The sequence below is a fragment of the Sciurus carolinensis genome, chromosome 15 (genome assembly GCF_902686445.1).
Source record: "Sciurus carolinensis chromosome 15, mSciCar1.2, whole genome shotgun sequence".
Lineage (NCBI taxonomy): Eukaryota > Metazoa > Chordata > Mammalia > Rodentia > Sciuridae > Sciurus > Sciurus carolinensis.
Window position 1 is genome coordinate 80,793,262 of NC_062227.1, and position 22,655 is coordinate 80,815,916.

Genomic DNA, 22,655 nt, shown 5'->3' on the forward strand with positions numbered 1-22,655 from the left:
CATTTGACAGCAGTTGCTCGGTACTAGACATGTTATTTCACTTTACAAACACCTCACTTGTCAATACTTCTGTTTATGTCCCTTGTGTGGGTACTGTAAGGTGTACACAGCACTCCCTCCCCCTTTAAAAAGGTTTCTGTTTTTAAGTTTCTAAAATTTTGTTCTAATTAGTTATATGTGACTCTAGAATGCGTTTTGACAGATCAGACATACATGGACAGCGGCTTCACCTTCTTCCGATTGCACAGACGTGGAAACGCGCCATGGTGTGCTCATACACGCACATAGCCTGCCCTTGAATCTCATATGCGTTTATGAACATCTCAGGTCATTCGTGTTTTTTTTTTTTTTTTTTTCTCCCTTTTTTTCTTTTCTTTTTTTCCTTCCAGCTCATCTCCTCCCCACTGTTTGACAGGGTGAAGGTGGGAATTAGGCAAAGAATTTCACAAAACTCCACGTAGGGGTGGCGGGTCTTGATTTTCTGGGGTGTATTCCGGGGAGGAAGCGCTCCTGCTGACAGTCGCCCCAGGAGCGAGAGGAGCGGTCCTGACCGCCGCCTGCGCAGCCCACGCCTCTGGTCGGCGCGCACAGGAGCGCGCTCTGCTGTCCTGCTGGCCTCGCAGTATCCCGCCGCCGCCTTCGCTCTCTCCAGGCGGGGCCGCACCTCGCGGAGGGAGCGCGCCGACTGTGCCCTGGAGTGGCGGCGATCCATCCCGTTAGGATCCTCCCGTCTCCGCCCGCGTACCGTGACTTCCGGGGGCGGCGCGGGGGTGCACAGGGGGCGCAGACTTCAACTGGGTTGGTCTTCACTCCCTTTCAGAGGCAGCAGAGCCCGGAGCACCCGACTCTGCCCATCGCCGGGAAGCACCGAGAGAGCGCTCGCCCTACCGACTACTAGGAACCCGGCAGAAACCCGGAGGCAGTCGGAGGAACCAGCGCGTCGGAGAGGTGGCACAGCGCGCGGAAGCGCGGCCAGTCCTCCCGCTAACAGCGTCGTACACCGCTAAGTGCAGCAGGGCCGCCGCAAGGCGGGAAGGAGTGGCTCTGAGCAACAGGTATTCCAGGAGCAAAGGAGCACGGCCAGCAGGTGTCCAGAGCTGGTAGGGCACAGAGGGAGCTCTCTCCCCTTGCGCGGCTGCGGCGGGCGGGTCCCTCTTCTCCAGCTGGGTGACCGCGCAGCGGTTGGCGGCGCCCAGGACAGGGGGACCTCTGGGCTCGCGACCATCTCCGGGCTTCGGTCCGCTCGCAATCAAAGCGTCCGTCGTCTCATCATTCGGGGAGGATCCCCTGGAAACTCCAGCCTCAGTGTTCCGGGCTGGAATCCCAGCGACTCCCAGCGCCTGCTTCCCCGGACAGGCACCCCTTCCCGCGCGCCCGCCACCCTGCTCCCCAGCGGGTAATGGAGTTGGCGACCGCGAACTTCAGTGAGGGGAACACCAGTGGGCCCCAGCCTCCCACCGCGGAGCCGCCGCCGCTCTTCGGCGTCGGCGTGGAGAACTTCATCACGCTGGTGGTGTTCAGCCTGATCTTCGCGCTGGGCGTGCTGGGCAACAGCCTGGTGATCACCGTGCTGGCGCGAAGCAAGCCTGGCAAGCCACGCAGCACCACCAACCTGTTCATCCTGAACCTGAGCGTCGCCGACCTGGCCTACCTGCTCTTCTGTATCCCTTTCCAGGCCACGGTGTACGTGCTGCCCACCTGGGTGCTGGGCGCCTTCATCTGCAAGTTCACCCACTACTTCTTCACGGTGTCCATGTTGGTCAGCATCTTCACCCTGGCCGCGATGTCGGTGGACCGCTACGTGGCCATCGTGCACTCCCGGCGCTCCTCCTCCCTGAGGGTGTCCCGGAACGCGCTGCTGGGCGTGGGCTTCATCTGGACACTGTCCATCGCCATGGCCTCCCCGGTGGCCTACTATCAGGGCCTCTTCCACACAAACGACAGCAACCAGACCTTCTGCTGGGAGCAGTGGCACAACCAGAGCCACAAGAAGGCCTACGTGGTGTGCACCTTCGTCTTCGGCTACCTGCTGCCGCTGCTGCTGATCTGCTTCTGCTATGCCAAGGTGGGCGCGGCCGAGTCTGGGGGTGGGGGGATGGAGGGGCAGCGGGGCCTTGTAGCACGCACCCCTGGCTGAGCCTGCCTGCCTCCCGCCCCTGCCCTCCCCTCGGTCCCGTTCAGAGTGGTGTATCCTGGGATCCTCCCCACTCCAGTTCACCTTTTCTTCAGGCTCCGCACGATGATAGGCGCCAGAAAGTTAGTTGGGAGCTGGGGAAGCCGGGAGTGTCCGCGATCTAGGCTTTCTCCACCCCTTCCTTCCTGGGCACTGGGGCCTTTAAAGCCCCGCGCTGCTTCTGTTGTTCAGCTGGAGAGCCCCCTTGTTGCAGCAAATCCGCCAGCGCGAGGAGGTGATTTCTGCGCTATGGTGGGACCTGCGAGAGAGCGCCGGCTAGTTGCCGCCAAGGGGTCCCAGTCATCCCCTCGCCGCTTGCATTGGGACCGGCTGGGGTGGCTCTCTCCTGCGCCCTCGACCTTGCAATCCAAAGCTTGGTGAGCGCAGTCTCTTTGAAGCCGCTGGTCTCCGGGACAGGGCTTCGGATTTTGTTTTACACAGAAGTTTAGCTTTACAAACCCAAGTGAGAAAGCAGTTTTCTTAAGAGTCCTGATCAGAGTCCCCAGAGGGCCCTGGTGGAAGGGAGGGAGTGCTGCTTGCCCCTTGCATCAGTGTTCAGAAAGGTTGCTTGGAGAGTGCTGAGGGCGGCAGGGTCATCTAAACCGCCCTCCTAGAGAGGAGCAGCAAGGACCCCACTGTCCTGAGCTCCCCCTTCTTTTCCCCTCTGAGGGGCTAGTCCTTATCTTGCCTTGCATATTCCACAGGGCTCCCTGGGCTCACCTCCTCTGTCACTGATTACACAGGGTGTGAGGAGTTGATTTGGATCAAAGTCTAAAACTTCTGTGGCACAACCTGTTTATATCTGAGTAACCAATAGTGTGTGTATAATAGTTGTGTGACGGTGATACTTAGGATGAACTCCAGTGTCCCCAGCATCTTCCCACCAAAGTACCATCATCATCAGAAAACAACCCTTGGAAGCAAATTCTGAAGTTCCTAACTAACTCATCCCTCCCAGTCTCTGACTGACAAGGCTGACTACAGGACCATAAATAACCACGGAAGCTAGAACAACAGCCATTTTTAATATTCAGTCATAAGGTATTTTCCCCAGCAGATATGTTTAAAGTGAATCACCCATCTAAGTAGATTATGTCTATTTTGAATGATGATATTTTGGGATATTATTTGAAAGAATAGCGTGCACTAAAAGGTATACATAAGGAAGTACAGTCGAGGCAGGTATTTGGAAACTAACTGGAGCTTAGCTATTAGCCATTTCCTCTGTTATTCATTTAGTTTTCTGCAAAAACAAACAGAAAACTAGGGCTGGGGTTGTGGCTCAGTGGCAGAGCGCTTGCCTCACATGTGTGAGGCACTTTGTAAGATTCTCAGCACCACATATAAATAAATGAATAAAATAAAGATCCATCAACAACTAAAAAATATGCTTAAAAAACCCCAAAACCAGAGGCTGTCATGCATTGCACAACTATATGGTGTGTGCATTATCTCATTTAATTTACACAACACCCCTATGTTAGGAATTATCATCCCTATTTTATTAAGGCAAAGGAGTTTTGGAGGCATGAAGCAAACTTCTTTGGCACAACTTGTTTCTGTTTGAGTAACTAAGTCAAGTACAGGTTTAATGGTCCCATGATAGCAGTACTGGGGTTGAACTCTGGTATGCCCTGCATCCTCCCCACCATTAGACAAGCCACTTGGATAGAAAAATCTGGCATTCAGAAAGAGTTTTTAGGAAGGGGCGATCTGTGGGGCCTGGAGGACATGAGGCTTGGACAGAGGGATTCTTAAAATATCTGGCTCTTAAATTCCTAATTCCCTATATTTGAACTGCAGACGTGCTTCCTTCATTTCCCCAAAGTCTTTAGAAGAATCACTTAGTGTTTTCATGGAAATGACAAGGTAAATTTTGGAACTAAATTGGACTATCATTTTAGAGTTTATAAAAGTCACACCAACAACAAAGATTTAAAATAGCTTTTAAAATTATATCAGAAAAAAGAAAAAAATTTAATTGATACATGATCATTTGGATATTTTTATGTGGAAATAGTTTATTTCCAAGAATAAATAGAAATATCTTTTGCATCCAAGATAATATTTGCAAATTCACTCCAGGAACTAAATAGCTGGGGATAAGTTATTTTGAGTTGCTTTTTCTTATTTCAGGCCCTAAGTGTCTACTGGCCAGTTAGGAATTTTGCTACTTGAATGTTCAGATCAGGACTGACTGTTGGAGAAGCAGGTCTGATGCCAACACATTGGCCAGAAAGGTACCTGAGATTATTGTGTGTGTGTGTGTGTGTGTGTGTGTGTGTATCCAACATAGTGAGAGAATCACCTCTCACTATGGAGAGTGGAGCAGTCCTTTGCCTGTAAGTCCTGGGAAGAGGACAGGGAGTGTGGGCTGGAAGAGGAATCTCGGTGGTGTGCTCTTGGACCCATTAGGATGATTTTTTTCTGCTGCTACAGACCCGTCACCCCCTACTTGCTTCTGTTAGCATGATCTGCTGTCTGGATCCCTCCTTGGCTTCTCCACATCCCGGGGTGTGCGCAGCATGACTTTGGCTGGTGTTTGGGTGGGCACCTTCCCCCCACACTGGGCAACGCACTGAGTGGTGGAGAAATGATACCATGTCATCATTATCTTCCAAAGAATGCAATCATGACCTACCATGACACCCACAGTCTTCCTCTTCCATGCAATTGCAGTCGGGATGCATCACAGTGCATCACTGTGTGCTCATAGCATGGGCTACTGAACAGAAACAGCTACTCAATGTACTCGAGACTCTTCTCCTTGAACAGTCAACGGCATTCAGTGTTAGGTGTGTCGAAGTTGCTGAGCTGTGACCACCCTTGGTTGTGGATGGTGTGCATGGACACTCACTAGCCTTGTGAAGCTCTCTGCCTGAGTGGGTGCCCCCTCTGATTTTAGGTGTGTGGCTCCTGCTCTGGTTGCTCCTGTGTCCCTTGCCCTCAGTGCCCTTCCTTGTCCTGTGGGCTCCTGTGGGGTAGGTTGCTGCAGCCCACTGGTCAGACCTGTCCTCTGGGGCAGGCTCCTGACTCGGCCCTCTCTTTCATCTTGGTGCTGTAAACATGTCTGTAGCCGCAGGACTGTCCCCAATTGTCAGGGTTTGGCTTTTTCCCAATGCCCCTGTACAGTAAGGCTTGTTTCACGATCACTGATGCTGAGCCAGTTCAGGAGGGGAGAAGTGTTTCAGTAAGGTGGAGCATCTGAAACCAGAAGTTACACCCCAGTCATGGCGCAGAAGCCGTGCAGGGTTTGGAAGGTTGGTAGACAGATCCTGTGGGCTCCCAAGGAGCCCATGACGGATGGCTCCGTGAGTGCTGCTTCTCGCTGGGGAGCAGGCTGCTGTGGGAAGGCCAGCTCATTAATCGTATCCATGCTGCAGTTTGCAGGGAGACAGGACAGTGGCTGGAATCTGCTTCCACTTCTTGAGAGACATGTTAGCAACCCACGGTCCATCTAAAGCCCTTAGCCATCCTGACAGCATTTGCTCCAGGTTGTCCCCAGGAGGTAGAAAAATGAGCTCAGCACCAGCCGCAGGGTTGGCACTGTTGATCAAGTTTAGTTTGGAAATTCTTGCGCCTAACCAAACATTCTTGCATCTTCTGAATATTACACTGGCAAGAGAAGACACAAATGGGTTTTGAACTTAATGAGGCCAATGTGTCTCCAGGGTGCTCCGTGACGGGGACATCCATTGCAAAGCCCTACAGAATGGTCTGTAAAGCACCAGTGATGCTGACTTCCTGAGATGAGTTGTCTGAGAGCACAGTGCACGGGGCAGGATCTGAGTGACGAGAGGAAGGAGCCCGGTGGGGGAGGGTTTGCTTTGAGATTTGCAGTGACAGAGCTCTGAGGGAATGCCAGCGGGACTCACCATGGCCACGCGGAGGAGAGAGCTGGCTACCTCAGCTTCCACGTTGGACGATGAACTCCCACAGCACGTCGCTGTGTCTCAGTGTGTTCACGATCTGGTTGTGCCCCACGTGCAGCAGGGACCAGGTAACTGTTGACATGTGGACTCCTGGGAGAAACATGAGAGAGCATGGCACGCACGAGTGGGCACTGGGGGTCTTTCTGGAGGGAATGCCAGTTCTTCATGCGCTAGAACTCTCTGTGGGTACAAACCGTGCCTGGGTGCCAGCCTTTCAGGGCAGTCCAAAGTGCTGGAGAAAGAGATGCGCTTGCCATTCAGACTGGTCGTTATGCTGCCTCATGTGCATTTCTGTTTTAACGGTTTTATAAGCAATGGTACCACCATTTTGGATGTTAGCAATCATGAGTGCAAAGCAGGCAATGTATTTTGAGTGTGGAGCAAACTGGTTTCACTGATCTGTGTTTTGCAGGTCCTTACTCATTTGCATAAAAAGTTGAAGAACATGTCAAAGAAGTCAGAAACATCCAAGAAAAAGGTAATATTCCCAGCAAATATTGTGCCTTTCACTTGGAAGAGCTTAGTTCATTTGGTTTTAATTAGACTTACACCCTCCCCAAACCTGGTAAGTGCTGGCTTCTTGGCACAGATGCTGGCATGAACTCTTACTGTGAAGGTGGGCTGGGGGCAGAGGGCTTGAAGGTCAGGCTGGTGAGGTTACCGTCGCATCCGAACTGAAGAGGAGTCTAGGAGTGTGCTTGTCAACTCTCCATTGCTTGGCCAGAACACCTGCTCTGGACGGCTTGCAGGGAGAGGTCTACTTGACCCAGGGTCAGAGGCTTCAGTCTGTGCCGAGCTGGTTCCATTGCTTTGGGCCCGAGGTGAGGAGGAGACTCATGGAGGAAGGATATGGAGGAAGAAGGTTGCTCAGCCGGTGGCATGCAGAAGCAGGGTGGGGGGGTGCAGGAACAGAAACAGCCTTCGGGGCATGCCCCAGTGACCTACCTCCTCCACCGTTTCCACCACCTCCCAGGAGACCCTGCCGCCGTTGGCTCGCTGATGAGGCGGGTCCCTCACCGTCCAGTCACTCCTCCTCTGAACCTGCTGCAGTGGGGTCCAAGCCTTCGACTTGGAGCCTCTGGTGGGCATTCCAGATGCAGGCGTGGCAGCAGGCAGGGGTGGACAGGCTCTGGGTCCATTAGGACCGGCCCGCCAGAGCTGGCCAGCACGTTGGCAGGGGGTGCTGTGTTTCACTCTTTTTACGTCTCAGTAGAGTTGGAAAGGCCCGGTTTGGTTCTCACTTGAGAGAGTGCTGATGTGAGTGCTCCCGGAGACCCCAGGAGCCCTTACGCCTGCCTCGTGCCCTGGCCCTGTGCTGGTGTCCGCCCAGAGTGGCAGAGCCGAGTGCAGCTCTCCCGCCCGCGCTCCTCCTCCCCAGAACCCAGCGGAAGCAGGTTTCGCTGGGAACACAGACGCTCCCAGCCTTCTGGTATGCGAGGCCTTTTCCATTTTGAGGAAACACTACTTTACACATCAGGGTTGACTTAATTCTTAGATAGCATGTATGTGATTGCTGACTTTGGATCTTGGAACTAGATTATTAGGCATCTGGTCAGGGAGAAGTTATAGCCAGGCATTTTAACCCACACATCTTAGTAGTAATAACTTAAAATGCCTTCCTTTCCTTTTAAATATTTATTAAATTATAATTTCAGATAATCATATTTTCTCTAAAAAAATCTACTCACATATAGGACAGCTCCTTCCTGACTCCCTGTTCACATACCTTCATGTGGCTAAAACCCCCTGATTCCAGAGTTGACAACCAGTGGCATAAAATTGGTTAAAAAGTACAAAGATTGAGACTTTTTTCTGGCAGCAAAAATCAGCCTGTGTTAGAAATGCCATCACGGGTTTTCCCAGCTAACTGCCTAAGAATAAAAGGTCAACACACAGCACAGGACATCTCCCGGTTCTTTTCACTCACCCTTCTTTATGTCTGCACAGGAACTATGTGGGTTTAATTATAAACCTCTAGGCCACTCTATAAGATCTGACAAAGTGTTAATTTATATGAGCAGAAGAAACTGTAAACACTGGTGTTTCCCTCCTCTGTTTCTAATGATGTACTGCTGTGCTGGAGTTCTTACATTGTTCTAGCCTTTTAGTTTCTCCTGAACCCCATATCTCATCTCCAAGAAAACAGTTCCTTAAAAGCAATGAAAGACAGTCTGTAAGTTCCCCTTGGATGTTATCTGCAGCCCACCACCTGCTGCGAGGCTGGCCTGGCCTGTGGGATTCCAAGAGGCCTTGGAAGCCAGCACTGGAGCGCCAGGGAACAATGTGTCCATGCAGGGTCTTGCTCGATGGACGAGCATTTCAAGAACCTGGGGAGGGACATGTCGATTTCCTTCAGGAGGGAGGGGCTCATTAGATGTTAATGGAGACGACTGCATTGATGTATGCTAAATGTTTATTATTGATTCAAAAATTTTATGGTTACTCAGAATGAAATAAGGCATTTCCTTAATATTCTATAGATTTTATTAGTGTCTGAGGTCAGTTTTATTCTGTGTCTTTGAAAAGGTGTTGGAGAGAAGCTATAAAGGTGGCAGAGGAAAGTGTTCAAAAGAAAAAATACCTAAGAAACAATTAGAAGACTTCTGTGCTATTTCATGATAAAAACTCAAAGATGAATGATTAGTTTAACAATTATTTTGTATAAATGTATGTATGTAACATGTATATATATAAATAAGTACATATTTACATGTAATTTCCTTTTGTTCCTTTTTAAGAATGAAGGGGAGAAAATTTCTTCTTCCTCACAGCCTGTGACCCTCTGTGGCCTCTGAACAGCTGTCAGATCTCTTTGATATATTTAATTGCCTTTTTGTTTGCAGAGAACAAATAGATGTGGTGGAGGTGGGGTGTGTGTCTGAGAGAGAGAGAAGAGAGGTGCAGGGAAGGGGCAGCAGGAGGGAGGGGCGGGAAGAGAGGCATGGAGAGAAGAGAGGCGAGGAGGTGAGCAGAGGAGGAAGAGGTCAGAGAGGGACAGGAGGTGTTGGAGCAGGACAGGGAAAGTCCCTGTGGCCATGGACAGCTGAGCCACTGTGGTGTTGTCCTGGGTCCCAGCAAGGAGCACTGCCACCTGTGCCCCGTACTCCATGTCCGGTGGAGAGAGGATGAAGGTGATGGAGTCTGCAGGAGAATGGACCAACTGGACACAGACTCTGATAGACATGGACCGATGGATGTAGATTTCGATAGTTCACTCATTTTAACTCCTTTCATTTCCAGGCCTTCTCAGTGGCTAAGTAGGGTTTTCCTTCTCTGGACTCTGTCCTTTAATCTTATTGGGTAAGGCTGACACAACAAAAGACCACATACCAGGTGGCTTACAACAAGAGGCATTTATTTCTTACGTTTCTGGAAGTGACAAGTCCAAGGTCAAGTGCCTGCAGACCTGGTGAGGGCCTGTTTCCTCATTCTCTGCACACTCAGGAGGTGGAAGCAGCACTGGGGCCCGTGTTGAAAGGGCACCTGTCCCTCTCGCTCCACTCTGTGACCCAGTTGCCTCCCCAAGACCCTGCCTGATAATGCCGTCATCTTATGGTGATTAGGATTCATCGTGAGTTTCAGGGGAGCTCACAAACATTCAGACCATCTCTATGTTCAAGGGTTTTCTGAGTGTAATTTAATCAGTATTAAGGAACAGAGAGTTCAGCTTTTCAAGATAAACATGCTAAACAGTTATTCTCCAGATTTGGAGGAAAACACAAAAGATGATGTGATTTCTTTGTAGAAACAGTAGTAAGGAGCCCTATACTCGGTCAAATACTTGTTTAAACTCCGTTAGATGTGGAGATGTCTTTCTGGCATGAGACTGACTGGATTCTAACATATATCCTTAAGCAGTGCTTCAGAATGGGGTGCGCAGTGTGCTGGGCGGGTGCCCCGGGATGAGATCTGGAACAAAGACATCCAGGTCCTGCCGACCGCAGGGCTCTGTCACCAGCTGCTATTTTTCTTCTTTCTTCTCTGTTTTTCTGATTTGGAGTACTCCAGCAGCGCTGGGTGTTATTTATGTGACTTAGGCCATGCTTTTCATCCTTTTCATCTTTTAGTTATTTTCTCCCCAGCCAAGTTCCACAAGGCACGGTGTGAATGAAGCTGTTTGAAGAAAGGACAGATGTCTCAGATGGCTTGAAAAGAGGGACCTACAATCAGGAGAGACCAGCTTTTCTTAGATACTCTCGGCTTAAAGAACAAAAGGAAACCATAATAATGACCTAATTTCAAGTATAGTAAGAATTAGTACAGAAATTTAGTGTACCACATCCATGACTTTTCTATCAGAATCTTGGAATTCTAGTCTCTAAATTGACAAGTTAGATCCGTGGCACCAATGTTAGGTACAACTCCATCTATGGTAGAGGAAAATGATTTCGTAAGAAAAAAAATCATGTTAGGAATGAGAAGAAGTCAGTCTCGTTTTTCATACTGGGGAGCCTCTGCTTTACTTTCTGACATTTTCCATGTAGGGGCGTCCATTTGTTACACCTGGTATTTCAGAGGAAAGGAAGGGAAGTGGCTTTTCTTGCTTGTTCTGAGGAGGCTGCTTCAGCCTTGGGGGCCATGGGTACTTACTGGAACCTCTTTGATTCTTTAACTCAAGGTGCTGAGACAGTTTTACTTTTGCTGTGGTTTTTATATAATTCATCAAGCTCCTGACTGGGCTTATTAAAAAGACAGGTTCAAGGTAACTATCCAGTATCCACTGCCAACTGAGTCAGCCATGGAGACCAGGCCTAGACACCTGAATTTCAAGAACCTTTTGCACTGGGTAATGATGGGTATGCACACCTACTGAAGTCCCAGGCTGGCTTTAGCACCCATGCATTATTCTGACGGGACTTTACTTTGGAGCTAGTGCATTCCAGACACACTTTTCTGAGATTGACATACTGGAAGAAGCCATGAATCAAGAAGGGTGGTTTCCGCCAGTGTGGACTTCTTCCTGCCCCATCTCTTGTTCTCTCAGTTTTACCAGCACTTGCTCAAGGGAGAAAGGGAACCAAAGCCACCTCCTGTCCCCAGTGGTGCATGTTGTGTCCTTGACACCTGAGGCTGCTGTGGCTGCTGTGGAGGGAGCCCAAGGACTGCAGGACCGAGCACACGGGCCTGTGTGCAGGGGTGTGTGAGTTGTGAGGAGAACACCGCTGGATGAGGTTTCCGGAAGGCAGTGAACGCTGGAGGTTCTCCACCAGCAGCACAGGCAGGGTACGAATCCACACTGAAGGTTCTCCACCAGCAGCACAGGTAGGGTAGGAATCCACACTGAAGGTTCTCCACCAGCAGCGCAGCAGTGTATGAATCCACACTGAAGGTTCTCCACCAGCCGGGCAGGCAGGGTACGAATCCACACTGAAGGTTCTCCACCAGCCGGGCAGGCAGGGTAGGAATCCACACTGAAGGTTCTCCACCAGCAGGGCAGGCAGGGTAGGAATCCACACTGAAGGTTCTCCACCAGCAGGGCAGGCAGGGTAGGAATCCACACTGAAGGTTCTCCACCAGCAGCGCAGCAGGGTAGGAATCCACACTGAAGGTTCTCCACCAGGAGCACAGGCAGGGTAGGAATCCACACTGAAGGTTCTCCACCAGCAGCACAGGCAGGGTAGGAATCCACACTGAAGGTTCTCCACCAGCAGCACAGGCAGGGTAGGAATCCACACTGAAGGTTCTCCACCAGCAGCACAGGCAGGGTAGGAATCCACACTGAAGGTTCTCCACCAGCAGCGCAGCAGGGTAGGAATCCACACTGAAGGTTCTCCACCAGGAGCGCAGGCAGGGTACGAGTACACACTGAAGGTTCTCCACCAGGAGCACAGGCAGGGTAGGAATCCACACTGAAGGTTCTCCACCAGGAGCACAGGCAGGGTACGAATCCACACTGAAGGTTCTCCACCAGGAGTGCAGGCAGGGTAGGAATCCACACTGAAGGTTCTCCACCAGGAGTGCAGGCAGGGTACGAGTACACTGTTAAACTCCTCTAGGAACAGTCTTAGATAAGTGATAGTTTATGCAAGTACCTGTTTCATATTCTTTCCCAATATTTATATTTATATTGCAGATTGTAATCCAGTCACATTTCAAAGCTACCATTAACCAAGGGAAAAAAAATGACTTTCTTTCATGTTTATGAGAAAAAGAGTGGAATTACTAAAAATTTAAGTGCACTTTTTAGTGAACTGCCAACAGAGAAACAAACACTGTCATAAAACATATTCTGTACTCAGGACACACTGACATTTGCCCTGTGAATCTCGATAAGATAGGGATCTTCTTAATAAGGTGCTGGGATCTGTTTCTGCCCTAAGCTTTGCTCTTAGTAAACATTTCTGAAAAGAAGCGATGAGTATCGATAAGGCTATTATTTTTTGAAGTGAAGAGATGGTCTGATTGTCTTTGGAAAGAAAAGGGGATGTTTTCTGATCAATTTGTGACTGTAGTCATATCTCGATTGTTTGGCTAAATCATCTGAGAATGGCATTTCTCTCACACTAATGGGTAAATGGATTGACAGCAAACACTCCCTCACACAGGTGAGTGAGCCGTCCATTTGCTTGTGTGTCAGGCAGTAAGTGCCTTTAACAAGCAGGCTTTCGCCCCGTAACACCTGTCCACAGGGTTTTACAGCTGAGTTGTTTGAGTGCTTAAATGGACGAGGCACAGTCTAAGAGCCACTTCCTTGGCTCATCGTCTCCACAAAGGCGTAAGCTGAGGCTCAGGAAGGTCATATCATATACATGGTATGTGGGGAGGCCAGGAGCTTTCTTGCCTGACGATCTCACAGAACTGGACAAGTACTGTCTCCTGGGGCCTCTGTCCTCCACACAACTGCCACGTGCTGTCCTTGAGAAGCAGCCCTGGGTGGGCAGCAGAGGGGATGATGTGCCCAGGGCGATGTGTGAGCGACTCATCCCAGCTCCGAGTGTGGATTTGGGAGCTCACGGAACTGGGTTAGCTCTGACTCTGCCTTCTGCTGGGGAGCATTAGGCACTTGCCTTAATCCTCTGAGCCTCAGTTTCCCAACAACAGCTATGGTTCCTGTAGGGTCACTTCAGAGGGCTGGGGCAGGGACTTGGTGAGACAGTGCGTGCAGCCAGGGGTGGGTCGGGATGGGCTTCGGGACGACTGCCTTGGTTCTGTCACCACCTTCGAGGCACCGGAGGCCCTGCCTGGTGCTGGGGCTGCACCTGTTGAGGAAGGAGCCCCCTGGTTGCTTCTTGCTTCATATCTCGTAGTAAGAAAATACTCTTATTTAAGGCACTGAAGTAAAATGGAACTTGGTTTTCTATTTGAATCCATAGAGGTGGTTTTCAATCAGTCACAAAGTTAACTATCTAGTGCTGCCTTTCAACACGTAGCCATCAGGTGAAGTCCTCCTGAGGCGCGAGTCCTCCCGGGCCTTCTCCCAGACCTCTGGGAGTGCAGCAGCTGGCAAGGCAGTGTCCCGTCCAGGCACTGGGTGTCCAGGGCAGGAGGTGCAGCCTGCTTGGGTCAGGGCACGGTTGTGGACGGCTTCCTCCTGTCACTTGCACAGGAAAGCACAGACCCTGCCTCTAATTTGCACGTAGCGCTGTAGTTCTGGATTCGCAGGGCCACCCAGCGGGCGAGCGGTCCGTGGGGAAGCTGGGAGGTGCTCCTCAGGCCTCAGCACGCCAGCTCCCGTGCTCCTGAGCTCCCGAGGTCACGAGGAGACGTAAGCCTCTCCAGGCGTGTCCTGGAGGTGACCACAGGGGCAAAGTTCATGTCACGCGAGCTTCGTGGCCAGAGCAGCTCAGTGGCACTGCAGAGTCCTGCTCCTCTGGGCGCCAAGGTCTTTACCTTTGTAGGTGGCGGCCCTGGCCCTGAGCGCAGTCGGCGCACTGCACATGCATCCCACGCCGCATCACAAAATTGCTGCGGAAGGTATTGGCAGGTCTGCTGGAATTTCAAACCGAATTCTACATGAAGTGGAGGCTGACACCTAAAGCAGACTTGATGCCCTTTCTCTGGTCCCCTGGAAACACGTACAAAATTGCTCGGCGTGTGTTTTGGAATGCTGGTTCTTTCTGTTGTAAAGATGCATTTCCTTTCTCTCCCTCGACCCCTCTCTTCCGCCAGACAGCACAGACGGTCCTGGTGGTGGTGGTGGTGTTCGGAATATCGTGGCTGCCCCACCACGTCATCCATCTCTGGGCCGAGTTCGGAGTCTTCCCGCTGACCCCGGCCTCCTTCTTCTTCAGGATCACCGCCCACTGCCTGGCCTACAGCAACTCCTCGGTGAATCCCATCATCTACGCGTTTCTCTCGGAAAACTTCAGGAAGGCCTATAAGCAGGTGTTCAAGTGCCACGTTCGCAGCGGATCGCCGCTCAGTGACAACAGAGAAAACAAAAGTCGAATGGACACGCCACCCTCGACCAACTGCACGCACGTGTGAGGGGCAGGGAGCTCTCTGCTGCGCCCGCCAGGCCAGACAGGAAAGCAACGCCAGCCTCCACACCGGGCGGCCGGGCTCCTCACGCAGTTCCCCTTGGCTTAGTTGCATTCCATGTGGTAAAGAGTACTCTGACCCACTTAGGAAACTCCCAGGCTCAGGGGAGGTTATTTTTCAATTTTATTTTCTTCCTAAATTCAGAAACAAACAAACAAAAAGACCATGTAGTGCTGTACCTCTTATGAGTTCAGTAGAGTTCTATAGGTATGTTCCATTCTTCATGAAATAAGAACTAGCCCCATAAATACAGCGAGGAATAGGCTCAATCTACATTTTAAAGTAGATTTATTTAGAAAAAAAAAAAAACCTTTGTGTTTTAGCCCTAAGTATTAAGCTCTGTTTTAAAATATGAGCACGTAGCGTGATGACTCGGCTTTCAGCCACTTACACGCGCCTGCAAGGTGGAAGGAGGCTCTCTGGAGTCTGCAGCGGGCGGCCTCCGCTCTCCTTGTGAGCAGGATACAGAACCTGTGCAGATGTGCCGCACCTGTCTGTGACCCTGGGGCCAGCAAGTTCACCTCAGGAGGACGGTGCAGGGTGTGGCAGCGACTCTGTCCCTTAAAAACCACCCCGTGAACTTGGGCTCTTGGAGTTCACTAGGCGGAGCCAGAGGCAGGTGCTGCTGCAGCCCAGGCTGTGGGAGCTGGGCAGGAGACCTTGCCCAGGGAGCTGGCCAGGTGGTCTGGGCCCTGGGAGCTGGCCAGGAGACCTTGCCCTGGGAGCTGGGCAGGAGGCCTTGCCCAGGGAGCTGGGCAGGCGGTCTGGGCCCTGGGAGCTGGGCAGGAGGTCTCACAGGTGAGGTTGGTGCTGAGGTTTGACACGTGCAGCTGGCAAAGGCCAGAGCCGTGCCTGCAATGGAGCCACCGACCCAGGCTTAGAAAGTGGGCAAGGATGCTGCGGAAACAATCATTTCCTTGGGGCAAAACTTGGGCAGAATTCAGCCAGTCCCATGGGTCGTGGTCGTGCTGTGTGGACAGGCATGCTGATTGTTTGATTCAGTATCATTAGATGAAAACAAATACCATGAAAGAAAACACCAGAAACATTCAGTCTTACATGAGAATATGCTTTCTTACTGAGTTTGTACCAATGTTTAGTGTGTATTTCCCCAAATATTCCCTCTGGTTGTGTTAATTTGGACTTCAAACCTTCACACTTGAGTTCCAAATGTAATTTTCACCAGAATTCCATGTTTATTCATGTTAACAAGGAGAAAATGCGGTGGAACTATTAAATCTTCTGTATTAGGAGAGTCATTTTCAGATGGCAAGACTAGTGTTTTTTTGGAGAAAAAAGCAGGAAGATTTCTTATGAAAAGGATTTTGTGTAACATGTGTCTGTTACACAAATCAGAATTCCATGTGAAATGTAAAATTCTAGGTTAAAAAACGCAAGTTCGGCGTAAGCCGTTGGCATTTTAACTTTCCTAGTTCATCAGTACTCCTCCCAGCTCTACCCCAGCGTGCGGCTCACGTCTGTGAAGCTGTAAGTGCTGGACGGAGTGGGAGGACCTGTTGGGGGCGATAGGCCTCCACGCTTTCCGTGTGTTCTGGGGAAGGTGTGGTACAGGGGAGGTGGTGTTTGAGAGGACTTTGTCCGTCCTTAGCTCGGGAAGGTCTTGCACTTTATCGACGTATGGGAGCAGAAGTGAGTATCCCGGGGAGGAGAGCCGCGGGACTCGGGAGCTGGAAGTGCCCTGCAGACAGCAGGGCTGGCCTGTGCGTGCGTCCACTCTGCAGCGTGCCGCCTGTGCCCTACCTGCTTGTGTGGCCGGCCATCACTCCCGCTCCGGCTGGTCCCTGGTTCTCTTCAGTCGCAGCACTTAAATAGGACTGCTGGAAACACAGGGGCTGACGCTGCTTCCGTGGAGCCTGCTCCAGGGGGCCCTTCCCGTTGATGGTCGCCTCCGTCCTCCCACGTGCTGCTGGTCTGTCAGGGCTGGAGTGAGGAGGCACTTGCAGCCCCTCGGTTTGCTTAACACGTGCAAACTGCGGAGTGCGAACGCAGACTGCGACGTTTAACGTCCAGGTAGGATGTTCTTCCGGCACCCTGCCATTCTGGTCAGTTGCTTCTAGTCAGAGTTTAGGCTGAGTCTTCTTCTAAAGCAAAACTGAACTGGGCAGTAGCTTACTTCCTGCGGTGATCTGAACCTACGAGAAATGTTCTGAACGGGCGCTTCCGGGCGCTCCCTGGAGAAGGGCAGGAGAGCACAGTGCATCTGCCAGGCTTTCGCTTCTGTGGGATTGTCCCTAATATTAATCCCTGTGCCAGGTTTGGAAGCACCTTCCCTCCTGTGACTGGCTAAGAGGCCTCCTGTGTCTGGGAGAGCGGTACCTCTCCTGTGGGTAGCCCGGCAGACGGGAAGTACTGCCTGTGCCTTTGAAGTCAGGCTGCTGGAGAACCATGCTTCCCTGTGTACTTCAAAGAAAATGGAGATTTTTCTCCCTAGGTTTGGCTGCTTCAGGTTCCCAAACAGCTGCTACATTTCTGTGACTTTTTGCTTTCACATAAGAGATGGGCTCAGGAATATTTAAACAGATAAAATGCTTGCTGTTTTATGTGTACAAATGACAGTTTCCCACTGACGACTATGGTGATGTGGTTGGGCACGCTCTCCTGGTTTACCTTCCCAGGAAATTTCCTAAAATATTCATTCTGGGTCATTCTGATCATGCATGAGCTCAGCAGCGTGGTGGACGGAGGCTGCTTTAGGAATATTTTAGGGCAGTCACTTTTGCTTTGATCTAAAGTGCTCTCTTTTACGCGTTGGGGGGAGAGTCGTCATTTCCTGCCCCCTCCCCAATCTCCTGTGCTCTCGTCCTTGTCTCTCGTCTAGCTTCCTCTGAGTTCCTCACTCTAATGCTTACCTAAACTAAATTCCTCCTCCGGCCTGATACCGTGAGTCACAGTGGAGAGCAGAAGGGAGGTCTGGATGGCTTGAGTCACACAGGGCACAGACCTCTTGTGACTCAGCTTCGAGTCTTGCTGCTGGTTCTCTTGGGTGCACTGATACCTGCAGTGATAATCCACCGCTTACGGAATCTGAGACGGGCAGCCTCTGTGCAGGAGAGGACAGCACACCCGAGCGCGGGCTCCCTTTCCCTGGTGGCCACGGAGACCTGGCAGAGCTGAAGTGCTGGGGTCGGAGCAGCTCTGCCCTGGGTGCAGCGTCCTCAGGCTGTGCCTCCGCCACTTTCCTCGTACGTGGGCGTGACTCGCAGACGTGGGAACTGAGTGAATGCACCTGTGCGGCATGGAAAGAAAACCATCAAGTGGTATCGTGTCCGATCTTAGTGACACCACGTTCGATGAGTCCTCCCTGAAAGTGGGGAGGTGGCTCCTGAGGTGCCGGTCACCATGCTGGGGCATCTCTGGCGTGGGCTGAGCGAGGAGAGCCTGTCTAACGCACCTGATGCTGGTACCGCGATGCCTTGGTGGGAGCTCTGCTAGCTCTCTGTGGGAGTGTCTTTTCCTCGGTGTGTCAGGCTGGCCTGCCATCCCGCAGTTCTGAGGCCACCATATCTACTTCCTGAGCCAGCTGTAGAAACGCCAGCAGGACCTGGGCAGTTGCTTCTCTGTGGGACTCGACGCTGCCCACGCACCGGCTGGCGAGCTTTCATGTGCCCATCAGCCCTGTCATGTGCCCCACACACTGGGGCTTTGTCCTGGTGCATCCATAGAGGAAGGGCCAGGTTGGCGGGGGGGTGCAAGAGAGGGCCGGTGGCATGTGAGGGAGCTGCTGGTGACCTTGTGGAAGTAACCTCAGCGGGCTTCCTATCTGTCTCAATACCGGCTGCTCTCGCTGTGGTGACAGAGGAGCAGATCCCGCAGCCTGAGGTCGCACATTTGCGGGAAACCTTCGTCTTTTTGTGGAGAACGGATTTCTGGATTTCTCAAAGTATACTCATAGCTCTAAATCTTTAACCACGAGAGAAGTCAAAGGAAAGGAAAGATCCCTGGCTTCCGGAGTGTGTGGAAACTGGGCTTTACCATTAATCCTGTAGATGGATGGGGAATGGGGATCCTTGCAGCTGCCTCTGGTTGGGCTGAATTCTGTGCCCTCAGGTTTCCTGGGACCCTGGACACTACCCTGCGGAGCTTCAGCTGATCGCGCGTGGCTTACTGAACAGGGCCTTCCATGTGTCGTCACTCTGAAGATCTCTGGGGACCTGCCAAGCACTTCTGTTTCCTTCGGTGGCTCATGGGGCAGTCACACTACCATGCCATTGACGGTGTCCTGTGGTGCTGAGGAACCTGGGGTGTCCAGTAGCACTCTTCCAGAATGGCAGGCACCCGGCGAGTGGGGCTGGCCCTCCCAGAGTGCAGGGTTGGGTGGACAGGCCTTGCAGGGCAGGTTTGTCTGTGGGGCCTCTCTGCTGATGTGCCCCATGGAGGAAGAGGGCTTCCTGTGACTGGGATCAGCGCTGGTCCTGGGACTTCTGACAGGATGCCAAGGACCACACTTAGGCCTCCAGGATGTCATAAGCTTATGTCAGGGACCCAAACTGCTCATGAAATCAGAAGGCATAATTTCAGATAGGCTTATGGGGTCTCCTCAGGGCTCAGAGGCTTCTGTGAACCTTCTGTGTCTGTGGAGGGACTGTGGGGACAGGCCAAGCAGTGTCCAGGCTCCGCCTCTCAGATCCAACCACACCATCTCTGCTTCAGTTGGCCCTCCACGTCCCTGGAACGTTCGCTGGACGTTAGCTGGCACCCGGGGTGAGGGGCGTCCGGTCGTCTGTGGTGGTGCTTCCTGTTCCTCCTCCACTCCCACCAGTGCTTCTCCTGCATTTCTCTGAGATTCTGGTCATCTCTTACGGTCAGTCATATTCCTACACGTGGATCTCGAGGGGTTTGCAAACGCCTGGGCCCACACCTCCTGGGGCCTCATCGTTGTGCCTGGATTTAGGAATTTTCCTGGCTTTCCTGGAATTTGCCTGCATGGTCCCGAGGGCCTGCGCAGGGTGCTGCCTCTGACGGTGTCGCGTCCGTCCCTGAGAACTGGCTCCCCATGATGGTGGGCTTGTGTCCTTACTTCTGAAATGGGCCACTCAGTGCCCAGGGGCAGCCTCCCCTGGCAGCGGCAGCAGTGCAAAGCTCTGGTCTCCTAGCAGGAGGTCCTCAGCTTCACAGAGCACCAGAACCCCTGGAGGCTGGTCAGCGGACTGCTGGGCACACTGCCTGGGTGGCACGTGGCAGGCTGGAGTGAGGTCTGAGACACACGTTCCTAAAGCGTTCGTCCCTTGGCGAGTCAACGCTGCTGACCTGGAGGCCCGGGTTTGAGAACCGCCAGCTGGTGACTGGTTGGGAGGCCGGAGCCAGGGTCTGTGGGGTTGGCTGTAAGGCCTCCCAGCCTTGAGCACTTTCCAGGTTGAGAGATGGGTCTTCACAGGTCTCCACTTACATGGTTGCGTGGGATTAAATCACTCAGTGTTTTTACTGTTTATATTGAACAGATTCACAATATCTGTTCAACTACCCCATCACCCACCACAGACTGGGGTCTTCCAAGGGCAGGAGGGTTTGGATGACCTGCCTTGGGGTTTCAGAGCTGGTGGTATAAAGGAAAGTGCACCTGTGCAGTCACCTTGCCCCAGCCATAGGAAGGTTAGAATAATATCCCAAGTGGCTACCCATGAATTTTGAACTTGATGTTTAGTGTTTTAACTCAAGGTTTAAATTAAATATATGCATGTCTTTCCATGTGACTGCTAATGTTTGCCGACATTATTCTCTCTGAGAAATAAACGTGATATTTTTTATCATTACAACTTTTGCTTAAATATCTCCTGATAACATAAGTAGTATGAGCAAGGAAAAAAAAAAATCCACGTATATTACATTTTGATTTTCCTGATATGTGATCGCTTAAAGCTGCTGTACAAGTGATGCTGGTCCCGGGTCTTCTGGCAAGTGATGCTGTTGCAAGCATCCCCCCGGGAGCTGTGCACAAAACCTGCCTCATCACTGTAGGCTCTGGCATGAATGCCAGCGAGCCTCAAAGCCAAAAACCCAAAGAGTTTATGTTTATCCATCGAATACCACGTAGAGTCACTCTGAATCACCTACCTCTGTGCTCTGCATGAAATCTGGCTGGACTTTGTGATTTGAAACTATTTTCTTTAACTGAAAATAAAATTTGTTCTTCAAAGTGTTCTAGTGTAAGAGTGTGATTTATCAAAATGTATAAATGCATTCTATTGTCTTGTACAACTGATTAGAACAAATAAAAAATTAATTAAAAGAAACAAAAGAGTGTGTTCCCTGATTTCATGAGGCGTCGCCCCACCTTTGGGAGCAGCATCTGCCTTTGTGAATGAAGTTAGTCTCATTATGATTGGATGCTATTTGGAAAATGGACAAATTCTGTTGGTGCAAAATCGACACCTGTGTTTGTAACTGTTTTCTTCTTTCCCTCCTCTTCTCTTTTCCTTTCTCTATTTTTTTTAAAGTAATGAATTCCCTTGTCTTTGTAAAAAGAATACAAAATGACCACAAGAAATCACGAAGAAGAAAGTGGGCACTCACCACGATTCCGCCCCAGGCGGCCACCTGCTCAGCACCTCTGAGTGTCCTCGGCCGCCTCCAGGGCACAGGCGAGGTAGCTGCAAGATGGAGGCAGGACCTGCGGGAGGGGCAGCAGCTGGGCGCACTGTGCGCGTTGCTTAAAACACCGGTAACTTCCCTGTCACTTAGGCCCCCCCGCCAAACCAAGTGGGATTGGGTCAGCGGCTGGGCTTGAGTAGCGGAGAGCGGTGAGTCTGAACAGAGGCCGTGGGGATGCTGGGGAGCCGGAGTCCCTGGTGCTCTCCAGAGGCCGCTCCGCAGGCAGTTCATCCCCCAGCCCAGGGCACGGCTTGCTGGGCGTCAGGAGCTGCTCCAGGCCCTTGGCCTGCCTTGTCTTGTACTTAGGTCTTTACAGGTATGAATTAGTAAATTGCTTACCAATGGGGTTTTTTTTTTTACATTTTGATGTACTACCACTTGGACTTTTTAGACTGCATTTCAATACAGTTGTGATCACACAGCAGACACTGTGTCGAATCCACTTCTGGATTCACTCAGGTGTCAGGATGTGAAGTCCACATGAGTTTCTTTTTAATTGGCAATAATTGTAAAAATTTATGGGGTACAGTGTGATGTTGTGATACATGAATACATTGTGCAATGAGCAGTTGGGGTACTAAGCACATCATCACTGCAAGCATCTGTCCTTTATTTGTGATGAGAATATTAAAATCCTCTCTTTTAGAGTTTCAAGAAGACACAGTACATTATCATTACCCAAAGTCACCCTAGGGTGCAGCAGGGTAGAGAACTTCTTGCTCCTGTCTGGCTGTCAGTTGGCAGTTACTGATCCACCTGTCCTTGTCCTTTCCTGTCCCCACTCCACGTGACCTCTGGAATCCACTGCTCACTCTCAACTTCTGTAACATGAACTCTTTGGGATTCCACATGTAAGTGAGATCCTGCAGGATTTGTCTGTCTGGATGACGTGGACATAACGCCCTCTAGGGTCACACACGTGAACTGAAAGTGTTCCCCGGCATGGGGACCGCACTCTGTGTCCTTTCACCTGTTGATGGACATCTCTCGGCCATTGTGACTAGTGCTGCAGTTAGCAAGGAGTGCGGATTCTCTCGACGTGTTGCTTCATTTCATTGGATACATGCCCACTAGTGCCACTGCTCCATCACACGGTAGTTTAATTTAATTTAACTTTTTTTTTTTTTTTTTTGAGGGGGAACCTCCATTATGGTCCCATAAAAGCAAAAGGGGTATTAGTGATCACTTAGCCTGGTGATTTCTAACCTTTTAGAGAATAGGGATTCTTTCTTATACATAAATAATTCCTGGAGTCTTCTATAAAACTAAATGTACTTTTCATGTGTGTGGATAGAAAAAATACAAAGTGAAAAATATAACTGCACATCCATATTTCTCATGAACATAGACATGAAATTCCTCAGGAAAACACTGGTAAATCATGTCCAGCAATGCTTCCTGGGAATTCACCAAGAGTGTAGATTTTAGGTGCTTTTCCCACAGAGTATCTGTGTGAGATA

General features: G+C 51.0%; 1 protein-coding gene across 1 annotated transcript; it reads left to right on the forward strand.

Annotated features, from left to right (window-relative positions):
* Nucleotides 1-1,399: 1,399 nt before the first annotated feature.
* On the forward strand, nucleotides 1,400-14,532 carry Galr1 (galanin receptor 1). The gene is made up of 3 exons (XM_047527016.1): nucleotides 1,400-2,065; nucleotides 6,518-6,583; nucleotides 14,215-14,532. Exons 1-3 carry the CDS (start codon nucleotides 1,400-1,402, stop codon nucleotides 14,530-14,532), a joined length of 1,050 nt encoding a protein of 349 aa, XP_047382972.1.
* The last annotated feature ends 8,123 nt before the right edge of the window (nucleotides 14,533-22,655 follow it).

Coding starts and splice junctions, on each gene's coding strand:
- Galr1 (XM_047527016.1), top strand. CDS start 1,400: ATGGAGTTGGCGACCGCGAACTTCAGTGAGGGGAACACCAGTGGGCCC. Junction 2,066..6,517: donor TCTGCTTCTGCTATGCCAAG/GTGGGCGCGGCC, acceptor TGTGTTTTGCAG/GTCCTTACTCATTTGCATAA. Junction 6,584..14,214: donor CAGAAACATCCAAGAAAAAG/GTAATATTCCCA, acceptor CTCTTCCGCCAG/ACAGCACAGACGGTCCTGGT.